At 43.4% G+C, this 26,262-nt stretch overlaps 1 protein-coding gene across 1 annotated transcript; it reads left to right on the plus strand.

Moving 5' to 3' along the window:
• The first annotated feature begins 55 nt into the window (after window positions 1-55).
• On the plus strand, window positions 56-23,324 carry cpxm2 (carboxypeptidase X (M14 family), member 2). Its single transcript, XM_062378878.1, has 14 exons — window positions 56-665; window positions 2,743-2,835; window positions 8,464-8,573; window positions 9,704-9,843; window positions 12,094-12,178; window positions 12,970-13,120; window positions 14,510-14,598; window positions 16,410-16,533; window positions 16,672-16,868; window positions 18,027-18,206; window positions 19,107-19,404; window positions 19,640-19,779; window positions 20,555-20,654; window positions 22,518-23,324. Exons 1-14 carry the CDS (start codon window positions 383-385, stop codon window positions 22,772-22,774), a joined length of 2,247 nt encoding a protein of 748 aa, XP_062234862.1. The 5' UTR covers window positions 56-382; the 3' UTR covers window positions 22,775-23,324.
• Window positions 23,325-26,262: the final 2,938 nt, after the last annotated feature.

A 26,262-nucleotide genomic window follows, 5' to 3' on the forward strand; every position in this document is an offset into this window, starting at 1 on the left:
ATATATGCTATGTGTCAGCACAGTGGACTTGTTTGGATCTAAAAGAGAAGCAGACCAAAAAAGGGTTACTGTTTGAGTCACCTGCCTGCATCTGAAGGGAGAGAACTGTTCCGACTGTCTCTCTTTCTCTTCCCTCTCCTCTCCCTCATCTTCTCTCTCCCTCCCTCACAGGGTTTTTCCCAGGCTGAGGCTTCCATGGACCCTCTGGCTCCGCCGCTCTCAACAGTGACTTGGAGCGCTCTGAGAACTTTGTGAACTCTCCGTGTCGGGAGTGGGAAGGGAGAGGAAGGGGAGCAGTTGATGGGACGCAGCCCGGCAGCAGCGGCAGGCTCCTCTGGAGACGGCATCAGGACTCTCAGCTGGAGATAATCCCCCTCGGGTCATGACAAGACGGTGCCTCAGCCTCCTAACCCCCCTGGCTCTGCTGGGACTCCTCCTGGGGCTCGCAGACCTCAGCCAGGACGCTGCTGGCGAGGATGAGGATTATTACATGCAGGAGCTGCTGACAAGGGAGCAGTACAACCAGGTCCAAATGCAGGAGAAGCCTGTGGCCTCGGTACCTGACAGGCAGGAGCACCCAGGCCGCAACCCTGGCAAGAAGGTGCCCAAGGGAAAGGAAGTCAGCAGCAGGCAGACAGATCAAACCTCAGCTGATGCAAAACCAGGTAAAAGGCTTGCCGTCGCTTCACAGGACAACATGGAAAAGAGTTGTGTCTGTAAAGGTTGATTTTCAAGCGCTCGGTTATAAAACTTCTGCACCGGTGCAACATTGATTATCTTAAAAAAGAAAATAAACTTAACACCTACACCGTCAGTGGAATTTTTATAGCTGCCACATTTGAGAAACTTATTTCAAAAGTTTCATCAGAACTAATTATGGAATTCACGTGTCAGTGTTGCCACTAGATGCCAGTGTGGCTGATCGGTTCAGCTTTTTGAGGGAGGTTTTTAAGTTTAGTTTATAACAAGATGAATATGACATTTTATTTGACACCAGTTCATGCTTTTCATGATAAAACTAAAACAAGTTCTTATTGCTCAGAAAGCTACTGTTTAATTGCTCCAGACACATTTTGATGAATTCAAATGGAAAATATGACGCATCACATTGAGCCTCAGTATCCTGTGGGACTTCAGAGGAGCAGCTGTGTTCACTTCACAGGGTGATGGATGTGCAGAGAAAAAACTACAACAACAACGACCACCTCAGGTAGTCCTCCTCTTCCTCCTCCTCCTCCTCCTCCTCCTCGCTTCTGTGCACATAGATCAGAGCCATGTTTCTGTGTGGCTCCTGCAGGATTAACCAGCTCATGCATGCCAGAGGTCAGAGCCAGAACACACGTGAAGTCCACATTTCCCCCCCCAAAAGCAGCGAGAAATGGCGGCGCTCAGTCCCAGTTACACAGCCTGCACAGAAACGTTCAGCTCAAGGCTCTCTCTGGGGGTCTCCCAGCACATGCAGTAGCAGGTTTGTAGGTATGTTTCTAATCCTGCCAGGTGATTGGAGGATGGGAGCAGGCGTGAGGGCTCTCTGTTGGTTGGTGGCGGATAACTCAGAGCAGCTGTGCCGACAGTGACCTCATGGTTCAGGCAGCTGGGCTTCACGTGTCCAGACAGAGATGCCTGCTGCAGGTGGGAGAGCAGTCTGCATCAAATCAAGAAAATACGGATTGCAGACACACACAAGCAAAACTATTTACAGTATTTTATTGGATGGTATAGGAAAAAAGACATGGCGACTCTTTATATGCTGCACTAATCAATATTCGTATTAGTTCTGAATCTGTGTGTAATATGAAATTGATTTTTTTTTAAAGAGGCCAAACCTCAGAGAGCGATTCCCCTTTTCTACAGTTCCCCTCAGATACAGAGCATGTGAGCTCCTTTCAATAAAATGTCCTGTATCGTATCAGTTTTACAAAACGTTACTGTTTTTCTTCACTGTTTAATTAATGTTGCCCTGTGTCTGCTGGAATCAAATAGGTAATTACTAAGTAACAAGTTAACAGCTTGAAAGAGGTGATTCTTTTATTATTATTTTTGATCACTCAATATGCTGCTAAAGGGAAAGAATGATATAATTTAATGAAACAAAATTTTTCTGAAATTATCTAAAATTATGCTTTATAGAGAGAAAACTGTTAGAAGACTTGTGAACTAGCAACTCGACCTTTAACTTATCTATTATTATGGGAGGAATCCAAAACTTGGTAAAAGCAGCTCGGAGCATATTGCAGAGACAAGGATAAAGACTTTCAGATGTGAGAAGGATTGTTATCACATGGGGCCGATCCCGACCTGACACTCTGTCAAATATAAAGCACACGGTTCACTTCCATCCACAATCCCTGGAATGCGACTCCCCGCTCGGCACGGGGCATTTCCATGATGGATTTGAACCCCGGGCCCTTTACCTCCTAAATATTATCAGTGTTAAAGATCTTAAAAGAGAGTGCAAATTAAAAAGCATCAGCGGCCGAGCTGATTCGAACTTTGCAAGTTCTGTGCCCAGAAATTGTCTCTTGGTTCAGTCCCAATCTTGAATCCATCCATATGTGGAGGCCTGAATCAAGCCAAAGCTACTTTCTCCTCAGCGTCAACGCTATTGCTATTCCCGCTGCGCAACGACAACAATGAATCAGCAGTATCAAATGTGATTTAACCTCTCACAGCCCTCCGTTCAAAAGACGAAATATAGACGCCATGTTCCTATTCCTCTAAAAATGCAATGTCCTTCCTCAGCGAGCAACAGGAAAGCGGAGAAGAACAAGAAGAGCAACCTGAACGCCGCAAACAGCATCTCAGAGGGAGGACAATACAACTCAATAAAAGAGGGTAAGTGAAGAACCGATTCAAAATTCATGATCTCATAAAAATGCAACCTTCCTCCAATGTGCAGTGATCGTTCCTCCGCTTTCACAGAAGCTTTTATGATTGCCGGGGAGAGAGAGAGAGAGAGAGAGAAACAAACCCTCTCGAGGATGATAAATATTTTGGAAAGGGGAAGAGAGTTTTTCGAAAATAAGCATATTTTCCCTGCGAGGGAAAGTCTGGCAATATATGACGATGCTCTCAGGAGCGGAGTGGAGCCACAGAGGCGCTCTGCCCCAAAGCATCCTGTTTGGTTTCCATGGATCCCAGTATATTTGCTGAACTGGGTTCACGATGCCCTGGTAGCCTTCCCGTCACGTCGGATGACAGATTAAACCCGCCTGGCTGAAAGTGTGATTCGGGGGCGAGGCGCGTGCAGCTACAGACCTCAGACTTTCCACCGCCGCTCTGAAAACGGTGATATTGCCCATATGACACTCGTTCGCGCGGCGTCATAACAGGAAGCTGAGTTTAATACCGCTGCGAGGTTAAGTTTGGATGCGGTGGCCAACGGTGAATTTATGTGTTTATTTTGAAACTATCGTGAGGAACCTACTGGGTGAGACAGAGAGGCTGCCATTTATAATTTGCCACCAGGGGAATGGGAGCAGAAAGTTGGATACCCTTGCATGTAGGAAAACGAGAACTTCATGCCGACGTGCCTGGCACATCGCTCTCAACTCGCAGACGCATGTTTTCATGGCTGAAGCTGTGACTCAGCTCTGATCTGTTTTCTGAGTTTGTTTCAGCATGTCCTGGTAACAGCTGATTTGTCACGGTCAGACTTAAACGGGCACAGAATTGTGTAAAAATCACACGTTCTGCACATCGAGAGCTCAATTGCCTGTCTTTAGAGATTGTTTAGCCTTCAGAATTTGTATTACAAGGGTGCTGTTGAATGTAGTGCAGAGACTCAGTTTTCTGTCACACACAGGCTGCATAACAAAACAATGGGGAATTCATTAAACGGGGCTCTAAGAATAGCAGCGGATGTTTCAACAGCCTGTTCACCAGTCCCATCAGACGCAACAGAAATTTAGCGAAACCAAATGTTTCCAGCGCGATCTCACAGTTTGCCACATGTGCAAAGTCAAGCCCTAAAGGCCGGGGTTTGGTAAAATGCAGGTTTTCAAACATACTGGTCAGTTGACGTAGATCTCTCTGATCGTCTGATGTTTTCTTTTGAAGCGAGACTAAGTTTAGTTTGGAGAAAGTGCTTCAGCTTGTTGAACTGCTGTGGATCTGTTGGGGTTTTCTGAAGTGTTGTAAGGTTTCAACATTTTCTTACGTAAAGTGCGTTGAAAGTGTGTCGTGATCTGGCGCTATACAAAGTAGAATTTGATTAAATTGACTTGAAGTAACGCAATCTTCTGAAAAATGAAAAGAAGAACTAACAAATGTCCCTCATATGAGCGCGTACCTCCGCCGAGGCCCAGCAGTTGTTTTAAATTCAATCAAGCTGCAGCCAATCGCACCAAATATGCATGATTAATTTCATCAGATCTATGAATTATTCTCTGGGAAATCAGTAAAAATGTCCAAAAAGAAATATCTATCTCTCCAATAAAAGAAAAAAAATTGTTACAAAAATACCTGGATCTGCGCTTCTTTCTCCCCATGTACTGCTGTTCTTTGCCAAAGTAAGAAAATATTAATTCAAACACACAAGGGATATTTGCTGTTGCATCTTTACTGGTATGGTGTGGCCCGATAACTTATTGTGGCTAAAGTTAGCTGATGTTTTTGAAATCAGTAAAATATCATTGAAGAGTAAATTCAGCGAAAGTCAAACAGTCTTGCTTTAATATTTAAAGTTTACAAAACACCTCTCCTGTTTAGATTGTTCAGATTGTCATCGTGTAACAATTAAAAACGGTTCGGACCCTCTGTGTTTGGAAGCAGTTTAAAGCTTAAAGTACATAAACATTATAATATTAATACATTCTTCCCCTGGAGTACTTCACAACAGTATACTGCCAGATGTGCAATGACTAGTGATACACGGCCAGATAAAACTCTGATCCTAGATTAGATAGCAAAATATGAGGCCTCGACTGTTTGCTTTGTCATTTCTATTAAACTTTATTGTTGAATCCAGATGCTGCGTTCCACTGGGGGTCCTCCTGAAAAGGGTTGCATGCAGATGGGGATAATGATTTAGGGTTTTTTGCAAAATAGCAGACATGCATTTATTTTTTTATTTTTTGTCCGGCTTACGTTGATCCTTCAGGCCGGTTCTAGGGTTGGGATACACCCGTAATGTTGCGATCCCTCCATTCCGAAAGCCTGTGGACTCACGGTATTTAAAAATAGACATACAGGGTCACAAGAGGAGCAACATGTGCTTTATTGCCGTATAGAGTTACCGGAATCCTCCAGTAACGGCTCCTACCTGTGGCTTTGCTTCTGGATTGTTCATCAACCTCTACACTTAAGTTTTACAGCGGGACTTCATTTGGCCCGTGCTTACTTAATGCACCAAACATAAATTGCCTCATGCACTTGGGGATTTTGGAAGCAGGTCTTCTTTGTCTGGTGCTTTCTCGATCTTTCAGCGTCTCAGACACATCAGGCTGATGGAACAGTTTCAAAACACAAAGCCAACTTCCTCTGTGTACTTCACTGCCAGCTTCGCGTGCGTTTATATGCAAACCTCCAGAGCCACAATATTCTTAACAAACATGCCTCCATCTTCTTTGTGCCTGCTACACTTCTGGGAGTTAATTTAACTACTTGTGAGGTTATATGCTGGACGTACAACCAGACCGGTGCCCAGTCGAAACAATCCTTGCTCTGTAAATTCCATCGCTGCGGTCCAGGGAAGTCGTGCAAACAGATTGATCCGCACCCAGAGAGACGATGGGCGGCCAATTCACACGTCAACTTTGATTTGCCTGCTGGGCCCTGGCTGGGTGAGATCCATCGCAGAGTAAAAGATGAGCCAATCTCACACAAAGAGCTCTCTTTAGTGCTCCCCGTCTCAGTTACTGCAATCACTTAAAGACAGGCATTTGTTCAGATGAAGCTCAACCTCCCTCCAGCGGCGAATCAAAAACATTCTTAAGGGCTTCGCAGCTCTCTCTTTTTTTAAAAAGCCTTGAATACAGCTGCATGCCTGTCGAACCATTGCTGTGGCTCGAGTGGGTGTTACTGGATAATTGGTACGCTCAAGGAGTTAATTACGAGATAATTATTCATATTGATGACTGCTACTTGCCATCAGGAGTACCGCCGGTAGAGATGTGAACTGTGCCACTCATTGCAGTGTAGATGCATCATGTTCCTTTAGAGCTGAGCGTGCGTTGGGCAGCATCTTAAGTAAAAAAAAAAAAAACAGTTCTAAAATATATCATTTACACTTTTTTAAGGATTTGAAAGAGAATAAGAATCTGGCAACATAAACCAAATAACCCAGAAGAAGACGACTGTATTCTTGAAACTGTTTGATATTTGATTTTATTGAAACAAACCTATATTGATGAAAACTTTATTGAAAAAAACTTTATAGAAATAAAATGACACACAAAGATGTTGTTTACATCGAAGCATTTCTGCACGACTAAGCATGGCACACAATACGCCCACAGAAAGACACACACTGCAGCCACAGCTCCCAGGCACCACCTGCGCCTGCAACCTGCACCAATTGTATGGTACAAGCTGTCAACCGCTAGCATATTAGCCCATTAGCATCTCATTGGCTGCGTTAACTCAAGGGGGGTAATAAGTCAAACATCCAGCTGTGCAAGTCTTCACAAAATCCTTACAGACATTGTAACTCGCCTTAAATGGCTTCCTTTCTTTAGGCTGGCAGGTGTTCTGCCTCTCAGAGTGCAGTGAGACCCTAATTACCCCCCCCCCCCGCTGCAACCGTTACTTAAACATTTGTTCTGCCATGAAAACCCAACATTTTTTTAAATATTATCATTTGTAAATACATAAATAATTAAAAAGCTCAACAAAAATGATGATTTTACATCCACAGAATGTTTTATCTTTTAATCTGTGTAACTGAATCTGATGGCAGCTACAAAGGCGATGAATAACACCCATGGTGTGTAGACCACTTTCTGCTTATCCCACAATGCAATACTCTGCATTTTATAGAAGTTCATTGATAGACTTTGATGATGCAAAAGGATGATAAAGAATGATGAAATTTACTGCTCACTGTAGAGTTTCTGTTACATGGGAGTGAGTGATTTATACAGAGCATCAAAGTCAAGTCTGACTAAATAACCTGATAACCCCGAGGAATTGTAATGTAATTGTGGTAATTTGAGTTCGGGCCTGAAAACTTAAAACACAAAAACCTTGAGACGTGGATTTAGAAAGAGTTTATTTCAGGGAGAAAGGCTTTATTAGATTTTATTGTGGGAATATAAGAATCCAGCGCCTTTGGAGCTTGACCCTTACAAAATAAAAAGAGGTCAGGATAATTCTGCTGCTTCTGCTTTTTGGATTTGTTTTTAATCTTACAGTCCTTGAAATAGGTGCAGTTTAAAATAGCTTGTGTCTGCTCTAAATTTTCAGTAATTTGGGTTATTTCAGGACCCAAACGTAGACCCAAACTTTGTATTTATCTATTCTTGACTGTAAAATGTCATACCTATGCTAACTCAAATTACTAAATTCTACTGAGTAAACACAACTATTAATTCAAGTCAGACTAACTTGTGCTAAAACTTAGATAAAGTAAAGTTTACTGGGCATTTATAAGTTGTAACAACCTGACCAAGCAACAACAAAGCTTTAATCAAAAGAAACAAATACACTTAAATTAATAATGTTAGTTATATTCACTTAATTTTGGCAATAGTTTTTTTTTAAGTAAGATAAACTTGTGAAATTTGACCATGCAGTCGATTTTGCAATAACAGCGAAAATATAATAATGACATTAAATTTCTAGTATAGAGAGTTTGTGCTATTATTTTATAATAAACCTTTGAACTTGTACTCGACAGGTTTGTGGCATTTCCTCTATCTCAGGATAACAATACAGTTCATTCCAACATTTTAATCATGTATTCAGGCTGCGGTGAGATGGCTGTGAAATTGACAAAAAGGAAGCGTTTATAGTGTACAGCCATTAATCACCCGTGAAGCTCCACACATTTTGAAATTCATCGGAGTTGAGACATCAAAGCCTCCGTCAGGCTGTTCGATTCCATTCCCTTCACACACGCTCACCTTTTGTACTGTGAGTTTCCAGCGCTTTGTAAAAATTAGCTGCTCACGCACAGAAGTTTGAAATGTACATTAACCTGTCTCCATCTCCTAGAAAAGCTCAGAATGTGACGTGGGTAATGAAAGTTTCCATCTTGAGTTCTGGTGTGTGTGTTTGTGTCTGTGTGTGTGTGTGTGTTCACAATCACAGCAGGTTTACTGAACAGAGCACATACTCTTAGATCTTCTCAACAAAATTGCACCAAATTGCTCTTTGCTGTTAAGTAATTTTGTGAAGCTATTAACGAATGCACGGAGCCCTTCTCAGGAGATCTACTTGGCAGAGCGAAATTATCCCGGAGCAATGCAAAGTGTGATACATAACATTTCCATCACATGCCAATTTGTCATTCTCATTACCTAGAATGCCCTCCTATGGGACTGGAGACGCTGAAGATTGATGATTTCCAGCTTCACGCTTCGAGCACGAAACGCTACGGCCTTGGTGCACACAGAGGTCGCCTTAACATTCAGGTATGTGGTGTAGCTTTAACGTTAACCCTGGGTGATCTCACATTTCCAGAGGAAGCTCATGTTTGGTGTATCATTTTCCATGAAGCAGCAACACTAAGGAAAGTTATAGAGAGACTGTCATTTTGAGATCTATTTAAATTTGTATTTATGTTACATGGAAATATTTTGGCTGTGGTTTCATGAGTTTAATGTGACTGACATTATCAGCCTGCTTCCTCTCATGGCAAATTCTTAATAGTCCGAAGCTAACTCCACAAAGAAAGTAATGGAGTTGCCATCAAATCAGGAGGACATCCCCAAAACCCTAATAAAAAGAACTGGCATCTGGGAGGAAGGGTATTTCCTGTGAGTGCAGGCTATGCTTTGAGGGAATTAGTCTCCGTTCAGTCTGCTGCGAGTCTCACCTTCTGCAGGCTGCTCTGAATCCATCTGCGCAATTAACCGAACACACACATGCTCTTGATTCGCTCAAGGCTGCAAGGTGTTATTTTTCAGGAAAACAACCAAAACCAAGGATTCGCTGTTCCCAGTGCACGTATGTGACTGACGGAGAAATAGTTGATTCTAGAGCACAATTATATGGAAATCGGGAGAAACGCATCAAAAGCAGAAAGTGCCTGTTGATTTAGGCCTGTGAGGACGTTTTTCTGAACTTTATTTCCATTTTATTAGCTGCTACAGTTTGTTACTTTCTTTTGATATTGTGATATGCTACAAACACCACAACTAACACCATCAAAATCAACACTATAACACCAACAACACTAAAATAAGTGCTACCACTACTAAAACAAACGCAACCAACACCAACCACACCTTAACTAAAACCAACACTTGCACCAACTCCACCAACAATAACACCACAGATTGTATGATGACTATTCACACATCTCGCTCTCGGCTAACAGTGTCATTTATGGATTGAGTAGATCAGTACAACTTCATTTCTAGATTGTGGCAGGAAGCGGAGAAGCGTCGTCCATCTTTTTATGCAGTCTATACCTTATTAAGTCGAGGCTGACATCACTACCACTCAGCATTTTGTACAATGCATAGGATGTGTATGTGTTTGTGTGTGTGTGAGTCAACAAGTACATCTGGAATAAAACTATGCTCCTCACGACCCGCAGGCAGGCATTTATGATGATGACCTCTATGCTGGGGCCTGGTGCGCGGGCAGAGATGACCCGCTGCAGTGGTTCGAGGTGGACGCCAGGAGGCTGACCAAGTTCACAGGGGTCATCACACAAGGCAGGAGCTCCCTCTGGTCGTGAGTAGGACCCCCCCCCCCCCCCCGCCGAAATGCATGGAGAGCTGCAGATGGTCGCACAGTGAGGAGGAGGATTTCCTCGTCCGAGCTAACTTGAAAGGATAATTGGATGGGGGGTGGGGGGGTCGCGCCAGTTTTAAATCCTGGTGAGTCCAGTCTGTAAATTGTTATAAATCATTTTTGGAAAAATTGTGGACTATTTTCACCACTCACCCAAATTCATTCAATATAAACAAGGATAAAAGACAATAAAGATAAAATATGAGATTAAAATAATATTTGATTTTACTTTACACTTTGTTTCTGACCGATCAGCTGGAACTTGTGAGTGGTAAAAAAATATAAGTGTCCTCATGGAAACAGACTGGCTGGCTGACTGTCTTTTTATTAGTCACACTTAGATCAGCGGTAAATCTTGTCAAGTTTGTAGAATTTATTGTCCCGGGGCCACGTGTGTCTGCACAAAGTGTCATAGCCATCCATCCAATGGGATGAAGCCAGTCTAGACCCACACACATAGCCTGCAGTTGGAAAAAGACTATCGGATATGAGGATGGTGAATAGTCAGACAAGAGTAATCGTTCCAAAGCTCCTAATGAATTGTGGATTTCCCTCTGAACCCAGTTGGAAATATTTCACTTTCAATTTCATAAAGAAAACAAGCTTTTCAGTATCGGAACCTTTGTGCGTGTTTGCCCTTTTCACAAGTCTTTTCTGATGCCTTCACGGCGGGGTTGAGGATGTATTGATTGGAGTGCAGCCTCGTTCTTTCATCTCTCTTTAAAGGTCACTACAATATAAAAATAACACTTGAGAAAATAGATTTCACTCTAAGCTTGGTCATCACACTCAGACGATGGGGGAAAAATGGGGATATAGCAAGTGGGGATTACTTCTTAAACTGTGGACTTTAATACTTTAATTATGTCCACAGCTTAAAATGACTCATGCATCTGTGTTCTTTTAACCCTCTGGAGACCACTTACACATCTTTGTAGTTTCTGTCCTGACCATTCAATTATATATAAACTTAATTTGTGTAGCACATTTCACACTTCAGTTCACCTCATGACAAACACTGTGTTAAAAACACACCAAAATCTAAAAAAATTCTTATAAAGGTCAAATATTTGATTAACCATAACAAAGATAGTAGCTCAAACATAATATCCACTGGATACTACTTGTAAAAGAAAGAAGACGCCTTCCTCTATTTCACAATTACAGCAAGTAAGTAATGAACCAAAGGGAAAAGATGTACTTGCATTTATACTGCTTCTCTGTTCACCAAGGAAAACCCCACAACCTCTTCTGTTCCCATTTTTCCGCTGTCTACCTTCTCTGCCTCTGCTCTGAAATAATATGTGACAACTTTTAGCCTTTGTGCTCCTTAATTGGGAGGGGTGGCACAGTCTAAGGGAAACCGCTGCTTAGTTAGAGAGTGCATGGAGATGCCAGGAGATAGCAGGCCGCGTTTGTAATTTTCCAGCAAGGCCATGCAGCACGATCTAAGGGGGCAGGAGACTCTGATTCCTGAGACAGAATTTCTCCACAATTAGCTCTGTAGGGCAATGTAGCTGTCGGTGTTGCCGGCTCAGGGGCTTCTGTCTCGAACAGTGCTTTAATTAGCAGAACTGGGAATTCTCACCAGGCTGCACCAGCTCAGCACTGATGTCTTTATCCAGAAGGATGGGGCTCATTGGCAGCCCACACACTGCACACTCTGGGCATGATGGGACATTAAGTCATCAGTGGACTCCTTCGGCAGAAAGAGATGAACAAACAATGTGCTTTTTCTTTCATGTTTCACCTCAGTGCGCTCTGTATATTCTTCTTCCAATGGAAAAAAACAGTTTGTTTTTTAAGTTGAGGCTGCTTAATTACAATAGCTGACCCATTAATGTTTGTATTCACCAACTGAAATCCATTTTATTTAAAAATTGCTTTTCAGTTTTGATTATCAGACGAAAGTTTCCTGGATTCCAGATCCCAAACCCGTCCCTGTTAAAAAATTTAAAGCATCTGTCATTTTTGCTCAGATTCCAATACCTTGGGTAATAAAAGACTTTCTCATACATATTCTTTGACCTCGTCTCCAATTTTCCTATTTTTAAATGGACTTTCACCCGTCGAGATTTCAGCATGACAGGATGTGCACCTCCAAGCTCCATTTGCATTGAATTGAGCATGACAGGAAATGTCCCTGTCTCTCTCTCCTTGATCCCCCTGCTTTTCCTCGAATGTTGACAGGAGTGACTGGGTGACCTCGTACAAAGTCATGGTGAGCAACGACAGTCACAGCTGGGTAACGCTGCAGAACGGCTCCGACGACATGGTGAGTAACAGCCATGACATTTAAAAACTAATTTCTCCTGAAGTTGGCAATTCTCATCACACTGGGTGAAGCCTGTTTTACACAGAGCCGGGGCCTTATCGCTCTTCCTCATGAGGAGTCTTGTTTTTTTGTGTTTCTCTGACTGAGCAAAGAACACTAGAAAAAACTTCTGAGCAATTTCAGAGGAAGCTCAGGATCCAAGCCTAATGAGCTGAGTGGGAATAGTAAATACCGGTGATCCTCGAGCAGATGGGAACCTCATCCTGGCTGCTCATCAGACGTGTGTCTCTTTTTTCTAGTTGAAATAACTGAGCAAACCAAACACAGCGATGCATTCGGATGTAAAATAACAACGATACTAATAAAAATCCTATTACCAACGGACATGCAGATCTGAGTTAAGTTGATATTCACGCCCCCGCAAATGAAATTTCGGTGTAAATGTAGACTCCCCTGGCTGCTGATGTCATCGATGTGGGAGATAATGCCCCGACAGTGATTTAGTCTCGGATACAAACTTGTTGCTCGCCCACGCTTTCTGCAAAATGCCAAAGGGCAGAGCAGAGAACAACTCCACCTATAGGTGCCTTTTATTTTAAATGACCCTCAATGGATCCAATGTATTTGTTTAAGGGTAATGCGGACCATATTAAATCACTTTTCATTGTCCTGTGCCTGATCTAACTGAATATTTATATCCCCAAAAGCTGACTGACTCACTTTATTTTAAAAGAAAAAGATCCTGTTCTTTTGTGTTTATTCACCATCTGGCCGACTGTTTGCATCAGTAGATTTTCAGCGCCAACCGGGAAAAGGAGATCCCCGTGCGGAACATCTTCCAGGTGCCGGTGGTCGCCCGATACATCCGAGTCAACCCTCTCTCCTGGTTCAACAGCGGCAACCTCTGCATGAGAGTGGAGATCCTTGGCTGTCCTATGCCAGGTGAAGGGTTTGTATGGACAGAGCCGACACATGAATCCTTCCAATAGAATGAATGAAAAATTAGGCTGGGGTTGTAGTTGAATGAGGCAGCATGCAGAAATGCAGAAATGGGTGTGAGAGTGAGTCTCTGTATGTTGACTGTCCAGGATGTCCCCCCGCCTCTCGCCCAAGGTCGTCTGGGACCCTCAAAGGATAAGCTGCACAGATAACAGATTGATTCACAGATGATGTGACGATGATTAAGGACATGTTTTAGAGTCTGAGAAGCAGTTTTTTGTTTCGGGTATCGTTGTCATTATGGTAACAATAATTAACAGTTGGGGAAAGAATGAAGCCATGTTTAAAAAAATGTTCGTCCATCCACCCTGACTTCTTCCTTACGAGGAATCTGTTACATCAAATGTTTATAATATTTTCCTTTGCTCCAGATGGACAGGAGTCGTGATCCCAGACGCCACTAGAGGGCTTTGTTACTTTGTCTTACAGTAAACACGTCTTACTGGGTACTCACTGAAATTACTGTTTTTTAAAGACAATCTGCTGCTGTGTGTAAAGACCACACTTCTTGCCTGAAGGATCCTGCCAACTGTTTTCGCTCATAAAGTCCACTTAGCCATGTGCTCATTTTAATAAGTGTGTCTTTTTAATTGCAAGCACCCTAAGCACAAACCTGCTCCTCGGGTTTCCCCTCAGCCTTCTGCTGGTAACAAGTCACTCACTTTAGATTTTACTTGTTCGTACTGGAGCAGTCCCAATGGATGGGCGGTGGAGATTCTACCAAGACAGGTTTTGTTGAGTTCAGATAACCTTACCTCAGAAGGCAGATATCTTGGCACAAAAAAACTAAACTACCTGCATGGCTACACATCTGTATGAGAGGTTTAATTTGCCAATTTTCACAGGTTTTTTTAAACTCGCTGAAAAGGGCGATTGAATAATTTCCCATGCAATTTCAATCGAGGACCTTGCGTTTCTGTGTTTCCCTCCCACCCCAGTGTATCATGTTCGACATAAGAAACGCTGGCACTCCGTCACCTTGCTGTAATGCCAAATTAGTGCATTCACCCGGCTGTCTCATTTGCATCGCTGCCAATCGGAGCTGATAAAACCCTGTGTCTACTTCAGATTGAATCAATTCCTCTTTATAGACAAAAGTTAGATGTTGGTGGATGTTAGTGAGTTTTTTGACCAGTGGAAAAGGGTCTTAAAGGTTCAATGTGTAGAATTTAGTGACATCTAGTGGTAAAGTTGCATATTGCAGCTGAATACCCCTCACTTCACCCTCCTCTTCCAAACATGAAAGAGAACCTGTGTTAAGCCTTCAGTTGTCATCAACTGCTCAAAAGGCGTTTGGTTTCTAATCATCCGTTTGTTTTTGAGTCCCTGCAGATCCGAACAATTATTACCACAGACGCAATGAAGTCATAACATCGGACGACTTGGACTTCAGACACCACAGCTACAAGGAGATGAGGCAGGTGAGTCCCAGTGAGCAGGAGCCGACAGATATCAGCCTACTTACGAGGGGCCCCGGCTCTTTTTTCTCCTTCAGCACAGGGACCGGAGCATGGAGGAATAAAACATCTTGTGCAACTTTGAGCAAACACCCGGCGGTTTGTGTCCTTTACAAGAACAAAGTGTGCGACAGCAGCAAATTGAACCGAGTGCTGCCAGCCACATGAAAATGCATACAGCATCTCCTGGGTTGTGTCATCACTTATTCATATGCTTGTCATGAACAGTAGCCTGTATGTAGCCAGGACCAGGAGGACAGCTGTTTTTGTCACTGCCCGCTGAGACTGAGCGAACCTGAAGGGACAAGTGCCGGGGATCTGAATCCTCTGTAGAGCGGCGGCCCGTCTGTGCCGAGCAGCCGACCGCTGGTGTCCTCACCTGCTGTTCTGACCCATCATGAGACATACACCAATTAATGCTCGCTCCGTATTCCTCATTGTGGCACAGCAGCGCTCCTCTCATCCGGAGACGCTCCTCCAGGAACATCAGAGTGGATTCAACTGACTGTTCCTCTTTCTCTTTTCGTTACCTCTGAGGCTAATGTGTGTCACACAGGGTGTCCAGCCACAGTGGTTCTTCACAATGAAAGGAAGGTCTATTTTTGAAACTCAGCTTCCAAAGCCTTCTCACCCCTGACATTTCTTTTCTCCACGCAGGTACCTGGTACCACAGCTTCCTCTTGTCCACTGCAGTTTAGATGTGCCAGGACCTTTAAAGTGGAAATAGCCCATTGTGCCTTTTCAAATAAAGTACATGCCCCATGAGGGGGAGTGGGATCCTTAGATCACAGCTGATTGCCGTGTAGTGGCCCTGGGAATACTGATACCGTAAAAATTACCATTTTACAAATTCTTCAAACAGGAAGTTGGGATATTACCACGCCATTACCCTGGAACATCCCCAGACATGAGGCTTCTCTTTAATGACAGTGCCAGCTGAAGTAAATAGTTAGTATAAGCAGGTTAAAACACAGCCAGCAGTTTTAGTTACTGCCCTGTGAAAATTTGATTCGTGAAGTCATTGTGACCTTGACCTTTGGCCTTTGATGACCCACATCGAGCCAGGTCTTCCTCGAGTCCAACTGAACATTTGTACCAAAATCGAAGCGATTCGGGAGAACTCCAAAACACAATATCTGTCTCTATAGGTAATAGACAGAATGTTCTACATAAATTCTGCTAAATGCAACCCAGGTATCTATCCTCTATCTAATGAGCAGTTTGTGTACTTGGTTAGAATTGTGGAGATTCCACCCACACTCAATTAAAACTCCATCACTCCTGACTGGTTAACGTCTTCCGCAGCAGTCGGTGGAACGAGTCAACACTCACTCCTGCCGTCCGTGCCGTCGCTCCCCTGAACAGCTTGTTAATCTTTTTCCGGCGGCGCTTCCTCTCGGTGTCTCCGCTCATATGAGCAGCTGATAGTTGTTGCTATTTTAGTCATCTGCTCTACAAGCCTGTCCTGATAATTACCTGGAATGCCTTTCCCCCACCTCACTTGCTAGCGTGACATTAATAAAGGTCTGTGTCACAGCTCCGGGGATATTGTTTTTACATTTCCAATAACATGGAGATTACGTTGTCCTATCTGAGGCTTCAAATATCACAGTATTTAATAAAGCATCACTCCATTGAAGGAACACTTGTAACCTCAAAGAATCTTGCATCACATTTGCTTTTTCTGGACACAAAATCTAATATTCAAGAAATAAGAAACAGTAAGAGAAAAAAAAAGGAATCTGATACTTACCTACATTATTTACCTTCCACAGATGATGAAGGTGGTAAACGAGATGTGCCCCAACGTCACCCGGATCTACAACATAGGAAAAAGCCAAAATGGCCTCAAGCTGTACGCCATAGAGATCTCTGACAACCCTGGAGAGCATGAAGTCGGTGAGTGTGTTAAAGGCAACATAGCAACTCGCTCAACTTACTGCTTATACATAGGTTTTCTCAGTCGTCAAAGTGATTGCATATTTATTCTCTACCTTCCCTCCACCCCCCCCCCCCTCTCATGAACCTGTTTACCAGGTGAACCGGAGTTTCGGTACACGGCCGGTTCCCATGGTAACGAGGTGCTGGGCCGGGAGCTGCTCCTCCTGCTGATGCAGTTCATGTGCCTGGAGTATTTGTCTGGCAACCAGCGGATCCGTCACCTGGTGGAGGAGACCAGAATCCATCTATTGCCATCTGTCAACCCCGATGGGTACGAGAAAGCCTTTGAAGCGGTAGGTCTGCCATTAGCGACCTCGTATCACGAGACGGCCCCTGCTGAAAATTGTGCCGTATGTGCTTGGCAGGTCTTCTCCTGATAAGAGCGCCATGAAACGCAGGTGCATGCCAGAAAATTGGTTTGAATGATCTGGTGGAATATTTGAAATTAACTGATGAGCCCTGTATGTGTTGTGTCAGTGAGTGTAAGTGGACTCTGCTTTTTGAGAACCACTGTTATTGTGTATGGTTTTTACATCAGCTGCAGGACTGTGAACTTAATAAGACACAAGACAAGGAAGGGAGGAGAAAGAGCCATATGACAAACATTTGATCATTGCTGTTGTAGTCATTAGAAAGAATTATTATTTATTAAATATTTATAATGACTCCAATGACTGTGTGTAATTCCGTCCACTCAGAATAAAAGCCTAACTTAGCATTGCGCAGTAAAGCAACTTTTAGCCTCTTGTGGTTCTTATTTTGGTTTCCCAGACCTGGCTTTGCATGGGACCAAAAACTCCACTGAGACAATGAAATCCATCTGTCTGCAGAGTAAGCAATGTTTTTGCCCAAAGTTCACTGGGGACGGTCCTGTCGTGTTTGGAAGCATTGGGCTTAATATCCACAAAACAGATCAGCTGGTGATGGACATACAGAGATCCAGGACTCCTGTTATTCCTCTTCACCTCAGGGGAGTGATGGTGGAGGAGAATTGGTTTCCACTTGGAGACTCCACTGCCAGAGTCGGGTCTGTTTCCTGCACAAGTTCTGGTCCTTTTGACGTCTTTGGACCAGTGTTGTGGATGAGTCTATGGGGGTGGGGGAGCTGCCTTGAGGGTGGTCGCCAATAACAGATTCAACAAAATGATTCACAAGGCGAGCTCAGTACTGGAGTTGGAGCTGGACCCTCTGCGTGTAGTTGCGGAAAAGAGGAACTCTCGGTCACAGACAATTTCACCCATCCTGTAGTGGTCCACTGAGCACCTTCCTTCCTGTGGCCACTTATCCAATACACCCCTCTGCACATGTCACTAATGGGTGACTGAATGAGTAGTTTTCACTTTTTGTGTAGTTTTTTCAAGACTGTGTTAAACAATTGTAACGATCCTGCCGAGATGAAGAAAGTTTGTCCGAGTCTAACTCTGATTCTATTGCTTTTATCTGTTCCTCAGGGTTCTGAGCTCAGTGGCTGGTCTCTGGGTCGATGGAGCACTGACGGAATAGACATTCACCATAACTTCCCCGATCTCAACTCCATACTGTGGGAGGCCGAGGCCAAGAAATGGATCCCTCGCAAAATGTTCAACCACCACGTGCCCATCCCTGAGTGGTACCAGTCCTCAAATGCATCGGTGGGTGTGACTGACAGACTGATGTATTGTTTTTTACATTAATGCAATGTGAATTATGTTAGCACCTCGACAAGTAATTCTGGGAATTTCAAAACACCAGCATTTGATTAGAATTGTAGGATTTTGTCCTTTTGGACATTTCAAAGTCAAATTTTGTCTTCCCTTGTGCTGCATCTTTAGTAATGTAGCTGCCAGTTTCATGTGACTATATCAATCAGTGACAAATTAGATCTCTCCGTCCTTTTTTCCGTCACCTCCTCTGGTTTGGGAAACAAATCCCACAGTGGTGACAATCCGCCTGTTGAAGAGCAGCCACGTGGGTGTTTCAGCGCCATCTATTTCGGGAGACGCAGATGCGTTTCCTATTTGTGACGCGGAGGGCTGTGAGCTAAAATACACCGGGCGATCTATTTAAAGCTCATCCTCACGAGTGTTTTGACGTTGCCGAGAGACTCAGCCGTGAGTGAGTCACACAGAGATCAGCTCCTGCAGAGCCGGGATCCCCATCTGTGCCCAGGAAGCTGTGAAAACTGTCCTCGCTCGCCTCGCTGAGCGGCCAGGGCCGGCGCTCAGTGATAGTACGGCAGGTTTAAAGCACAACGGCAGAGAGCGTTTCATCACTTTCATGATTGCCACATTCAAATTTGAACCACTGCAACCATTAGGTGGCATCTTCTTGAAAAATGTGTTTCAATTCAGAGTCGTAACTGTTAGTGGGATTGGTTTACAGCACAGGACAGTGGGAACAACCTTCTGATGCCTCTTGAGAGCACACTGCACTGATGCTGCTTAAAGCGTGAGGTGGTTTGTTCAGCAGTCACGCCCCTGAGAAGATTGGATGAATTACAACATGATCCCCTCTCCCTTGTGCCCCCCCCCCCCCCCCCCCCCCTACTGTAGGTTGCCATGGAGACGCGGGCCCTGATAGCGTGGATGGAGAAGATGCCCTTTGTGCTGGGCAGTAACCTTCAGGGAGGGGAGCTGGTGGTGACCTTCCCCTACGACAAGACCCGCTCCCCGGGGGTGAGCAGGGAGCAGACCCCCACCCCGGACGACCACGTGTTCCGCTGGCTGGCCTTCTCCTACGCCTCCACCCACCGCCTGATGACTGATGCCAACCGACGGGTCTGCCACATGGAAGACTTTGCCAAGGAGGACGGCACCATCAACGGAGCGTCCTGGCACACTGCGGCTGGCAGTTAGTGTCCACACACACACACACACACACACTCTCTCACTGAGCCTAACTCTGTGTTGTGCAGGATTTCTCCGCTGAGGCTTTGAATTGTAGCTTTGTGTAGCAGCCACATCTGCATATTGAGCACAGGAGCCCTCTGGCTGTCTCAGAGCATCTGAATGCTGGCCAGTAAACGCACACAATGCTGAGCCGAGCTGATGCAGTCGGCCTCAGGTGTGTTTGTCTTCCTCGGCAGGTATGAACGACTTCAGCTACTTGCACACCAACTGCTTCGAGTTGTCCATGTACGTGGGTTGTGACAAATTCCCCCATGAGAACGAACTGCCTGAGGAGTGGGAGAACAACCGCGAGTCTCTTCTCGTCTTCATGGAGCAGGTACCCAGCGGCCCCCGCAGCCCACACACACACAAACGCACAAACTCATGGGAACCAGTGCAAACAAGCCACATTAACACAAGCTATTTTTGTGTTAGGGAGATGTTTGACTATTAACTGCTTCCTGTGTTCTTGCATTCCTCTGATCTTAGAAGATCTGTAGCAATACCATGAGAGCTGAACTCATACTGTAACACATGCTCAGGACTATTTGAACTGTCAAACATCCAAATTAATATCAGGGTGAAATGGATAGCCTTTCTGAAATGTGCAGTAAAGGTCATTAGGAAACCACATTTAATCACTGAATCCTCTGATGGACACAAAAGCCGGCCTGTCACCAAACCTGAAGACTGATCTGAAAGCAAATATATAATCCCAGCCATTATTATACCATGAGGATTACCTGGATGTTTAATCAAATAAGTGACCAGTGGATTATAGGATCCCGGGGGCTGCAAAGGTCTTTGTCCGTCACATTCAGGCAAAATGCAGCTGCATCCTCAGTTTCAATTTCACACGACTTTGACTCGTCGGCCTGTTGCGTTGTATTGTGTCTTGTGATGGGGACTCCAGAGGATGTGAGCCCATGCTGGCAGCTTGTATTTAAATATTGCTGCTGGATGAGGAGGAAAGCTTTTATGTTAAAGCATTGTGTCGAACTGCAGATGATACACTATGCATCATACATTATTACACATCACATGGTGCAACAAACATTGTGTTAAATTATGCAGTCGATGGTTCAGACTCGGGTCATGCTCTTCCTCTCCAGGTGCATCGTGGGATCAAAGGTGTTGTGAGGGACCTGCAGGGTCGTCCAATAGCTAATGCTACCATCTCTGTGGAGGGCATCAGCCACGACATCCGCACAGGTAAAATATTGCATTTCACATGATTCTCATATACAGTTTCCGCTACTTATGGTTCCATTGAGCCACAAACCAATGCAAAACTAGAATGGTACTCGATAAAGCACAAACCTGCCCAAAGATTTACCTTTAATTCCCTAATTATCAGTTCCCTAGATATGCAAGATTTGTTTTTCATCAAGATCCATAAGTAATTCCCTGAGGAATCTGTGAAAATGTTCTGAATCACACTAAACTGTAATGGTTTCTTTTTGGCTCAAGCTTCACTCTTCCTGCAAGTTTCGAGAAAATCGGTTTGGCAAACAAAGAAAAACAGCAATGAAAACATAACCTCTGTCTGAGGTACTAGACATGTTCCCTTCAATAAATGTGTCTAGCCTCAGAGAACATTGATCTGCTTTTACGCTTCATCTTGTTCCTCAGTATCACAGCAAGTTAGTCCTCCAGCGTACGATGCGATCAAAATGAATCAACCAAACCAGTTGATGTATCTATTCAAAGACGGAGACTTATCGGAATCTGACTATTGATTGTGCATCCTTCAGGAAATCTCTGCTGATGCCTGACAAATGCAGCAGCCTTCAAAGCCAAAGTAGTTTTGTGCCTCGCAATCGAATGTCCAATTACATTTTATTATTATTATTCCTGGAACTAAGTACAAGTCATGGCTTCCTCTTGGAAACCTTGCTTTTCTCAGAATGCAGTCAAAAACGATTTTAGGCTATTTATTTTGATAAAGCGGACATTTTTGGACAACTGCTTTCTTATAAACAGAGAGCAGTTTTCCTTCCCTCTAGATTAATCCACTGCTGCCACTGCGACGGCAGGACACAGCCTGGGAGCCACTGATGAACAGAAGAATCCATGAGCTCATTAGCATTTAGTATATTGCATTTCAGGGAACAATTAGATCCCCTTCTGCCGTCTGAATGTGAGTAACGTGATGTCCTTGTGTGACGGGCTGGATCCACTGTAGATCAGCTGCAGAGACAGACCTGCTGTCATATTAAATTTGTCTCAGTGTTCGCTCAGACGTGTCAGGTGGGTGTTCGGATGACTGCAAGGAAGCAACACTGTTGTTTTTATGAGTGAGTCACTGGCTGAAAATACACCACAAGCGCGCTCGTGTTCAGCTCCGTGAGACCAAGAAAATCCAACATGACAAAGCAGAGCTATTTTTGAAAATCTAAATGGGAATTCAGAACATCTCATCACATTTTTTCCAGAGGTGTAACACAAGGAACTTTTATTTTAGGCTTAAGATGAAGAGTTTCATGATCCATTAGTAATTAGATCCATTTCACTTCTTATTATTTTGTTCTGTATTAGGTCTATGAACAAAGGAGCATATTACTTTTATCATGTATTTATGATATTTTCCCTTTAACAAATTGAAACTGTAAATCAACCAATGTGTGTAGCTGCATTTTCCAATTTTTCTAATTATACTGATGCTTATATTACTCACTTGTGTTATCTCTATGGATATCACAAGTGAAGTGAAGCTTTAAATTTAAATAATGCTATTTATTAGCTGTTACGGTTTAGTTGGCTAAAACTTTGAAATGTTATTAATAGCTTATTAGTGTTAAATCAGTATTACGCCAGTTATCAAAAGCTGTGCCGATGATGTATATTAGGCAACTGCCATAAAAAGTGGCATATTTTAAATTAAAATAGCCATTTACTACCTTATGGGGTTGATTTTAGAAAACGTCTAAGTTTAACACAATATTGGAACCAGTGGCTATGGTTTAACCACAAATCAGCCTCTGGTGGGAATAGCCATTATTTTAGGGCTTACACTGTAAACAATCAACCCAAAACACAAAATATCTGTTTGCCATGTCATTTGTGTGTCTTCAGCTGCCGACGGTGACTACTGGCGCTTGCTGAACCCCGGCGAGTACAGAGTATCAGCCAGGGCGGTGGGCTACAGCCTCGTCAGCAAGAAGTGCGAGGTGGGCTACGAGATTGGCGCCACCAGGTGCGACTTCACCCTCGGCCGCACCAACCTTTCACGCATCAAAGAAATAATGGAGAAGTTCAACAAGCAGCCCATCAGAGTGCCCATGAGGCCGCCTCAAGCTCACAGGTCCAGGGCTAGACATTTGGGAACATAAAGACTGAATGTAGAAACCAGAGGAATAAGAAACAAATAAGAAACACCAGTTCTGATCAGACCGGGGCTTGGACCTCTGTTAGATCCCTCCATAGAGCTGTCTGCACGATTATCTTGGATATTAAAAAAATGTGGATTCATTTAAACAGGATCCTTTTTGGTTTTGTACCCAGTCCTAAGCTCATGTGGTCACTGTTGTCACGTCAACTTTTCTTGATGTCCACTGTAAAAGGTAAAAGTATTTTATTCTTTCAAATTATTCAATCCCCTCTTCTCAATCTGTGATAAATATTAATAATTACGTGTGGCGTCAACCATAAATGAATAAATATTGATTATATATATGGATTTAATCAATTTATTTTTCTACATAAATTGAACTACAATTTGATTGTGACTTCTGTACATATATTAACTTATGTAACACAGCTATGTAAACCATTACTTTTAAGCTTTATTAGCTGCACTTGAATGAAGCATGTGGACTCAGTGACCTTTTGTGTGTCGCTGATTTTATTTTGGCAAGTTATTAAATAAAGAGCTTGTTTGCACAGATTGAACGTCTGTAGATGCTCATGTGCAGAGTTTGGATTTGACTCATGAACCCTGGAAAATGTTGGGCCTCGACACAATCACCTCTCCGAGCTCTGCAGGCAGTTTGCATGACTTGGTTTTTGCTCTGCATTGTCAGTTGTGAGGGGGGTTACTTCTAAAAATGTATTTCACTACAAATTACACATGGACTTTAATGTTATCTGTAACATATTCCATTAGATTTGTCAAAGGGAGCAGGATGCTTCCATACAGTTGATTACTTCAATATTAAGTTATTAATTATTGCATGTAACACTATGAATTGTCGGATTTAGGGATGTGATGTGCGAGGGGACCCGAAAAGGCAGGAGCAAAAATAAATAACTAAATATGTCCTTTAATAAAGATAAAGGGTATTTACAAAAACAAAGTTCCAAAATTCACAAACAGAGAAGCACTGTAAACTAAAAAAGGGCTTGAAAAAGGCAAAACTGAAAAAACATGGAAAACATTGGGGTACAAGAAGACACTGCGAACATGAAGGAGTCACAAGAGAAGGGACAGCCAAAGACGATGATGACGACGAAGAGACCAGGACAAAGGGAGGCACAGACACTTATATACTCAGGGAGGCAGGATAGTTGGACACCGGTGAAACGCATGAGGAACAAGTGCAGACAATCACAGGGCTGGGAAACAGCACTAAGACATGAAGTCAAGTTAGAAATACACAAGGAGCAAAACAGCTGTCCTCATCTACTAAGCAAGCTGTAGCTACTACGAAGCTATTTAATAGTGAATATTCAACTATACATCAACTGGTTATTATATTAGGTGAATAATGCAGACTTTTCTAAATACGTAACTAGCGCTTTATACAGACAAATATCAGCTTATTGTCCATCAATGTGCGGGAAAAGGGGAAATGGGAGGAGCCCATTTCAAGTACCATTGCAAAAGTTCGGAATGTTTATGTCAATGTCATATTCCAATTTTTACCTCTTAAATAAAATCTGCAAAATAAAATCTAAAATTCTGTTCTCCGCTGTTATTATAGATTGTTGAGGGTAAATTGATAAGGATGAAACTATTTCAGTTAGGAATAAGGCTACAACATAAGAAAAAAGTATTCAGAGGACAAGGAGTCAGTGCTTGAATGATTTACTGGGATGTTTCCTGTTAATTCATATCAAAAGTATCTGGGATTCTACATGCGCTACCTGCATGATTGGACATCCCTGATGGGTAATAAGCTCCATCACAGTCCTGTAACCCGGTTGTAATGACTGTGGTTAATTTGGAGCATCATCTCATTTGATTTTGGCTGCGGCGTGGTCGCAGCCCGGGAGTGTCGGAGTGGAAAGGCTCTAATTATCAGAACTCTGCTGGGGCTTTTACAGATCACTGACTTATTCTGACGAAAACACACCCGCTCCCTCCTCCTCTCTCGCCATCGTGCAATTAGAGGAAGACCTCAACCTCTTATCTCCCCCTCCTGAGATTATCGGATGGAGGCTCACACACCTGTCATCAACTCACAGCACCTTAGAGCGATACCACAGTCAGTGAATTAAATTGAAACAGAAATAAATGAGTACAGTATTTAAGTGGTATACTTTTTTGCCTATTAAAGGGAGGTACTAATAACAGCATCTTTAAATAATAATAATGTTTTGATTGCTGTATTGCAGTGTGTTTCTTTTGTTATTTGGTGCCTACTTGCTTCAGCTGGAGGAGTAAAAAGTTTGCCCGCCTGACTTACAAAAAAACTTGCATCCATCTCAGTCCTGTAATAACAGACTAATTGCAATGATTACTGCAATTCATCCTGTGCTGAACGCTGTGCACCAAATTTCATGCTAATTTCCAACCTGCCAGTGGAGCGAGAAGAAAACTCGAAAGATTGCCAAAGTCAATAGGATTTAGTATCTTGGCACCATGAAAAGAATTTCATGGCAATTCGTCCAATAGTTATTTAGATAAATGTAAATTAGTCTGAATTAAAATGTACAAATGAACAGACTGATCATCATCCCTAGAGCCATGACACTATTAGATCCAAAAATGAATGAACATTAGATTATGTAGCCAACATACAGTAAATCTACATAGGTTTCTTTTCACTTCTATATTCTGTGAACAGTTTACAACACCAACTTAGTGGAAAGTTTGTCAGAGTCTCCAACATTGAAATGCTGCACCAATGTTAAGGTCCAAGGTCAAATGAAAAAGAGATGTTTGGAAAATCGTAGAGGTGAAGGAGAGAAAACAACTTTCCCCAAGGGTCTTAACGAGTGGGACCGGGTTAGACACACATTTTAAATTATATTCAGGGTCTGGCCGGGTTCCATCACATTGGCTGGGATATCTTATTGATTTTTCATGCCGGATGTGCCGGTAATCTCCGAAAATATCCGGTGTGGTCCCTCTTTTCTCTCGGCTTTGGTCGGTTTCATACTTTGAACTTTTATCAATTGTGTTGTGTTGCAATTATTGTGTTGCTAAAAGTGGCAGGCACCAGTTCACCGGGGCAGAATTTGACCAAAACAGACCACGTATTAATCCAACAAGACAGACTTCACCATCCCCAAGTGAGGATTTTCATCTATAATAAGAACTCCTGAGGCAAATTAAGATCCCAAACTGTCAAATATGGACTCCAGACCATCCCATCAGGTGGATCTGGATCAGGGTGGGGTCTGAAGGGGGGGGGGGGTTGTACAGTGCGCAGGGTGTGCAGTGTAGCCGCTTGCCTGCAGCTATGATACCGTGCAGATGTGTGGGAAGACACAGGCACCAGCTGCCCTCGCCGGCAGTTGAAAGGCCACAGCTTCCCTCAGAAGTCCATCCAGCCTTTGAAGTGTTTAGTGCGCCGGGCCTGGATATCACAGGATCGAGTCGCCATGCAGCGCTGGCAAACCCGGCTCATAACCTCTCTCCCCTCCGCCGCTCCAG

This window comes from Platichthys flesus, chromosome 20 (assembly GCF_949316205.1).
Source record: "Platichthys flesus chromosome 20, fPlaFle2.1, whole genome shotgun sequence".
Lineage (NCBI taxonomy): Eukaryota > Metazoa > Chordata > Actinopteri > Pleuronectiformes > Pleuronectidae > Platichthys > Platichthys flesus.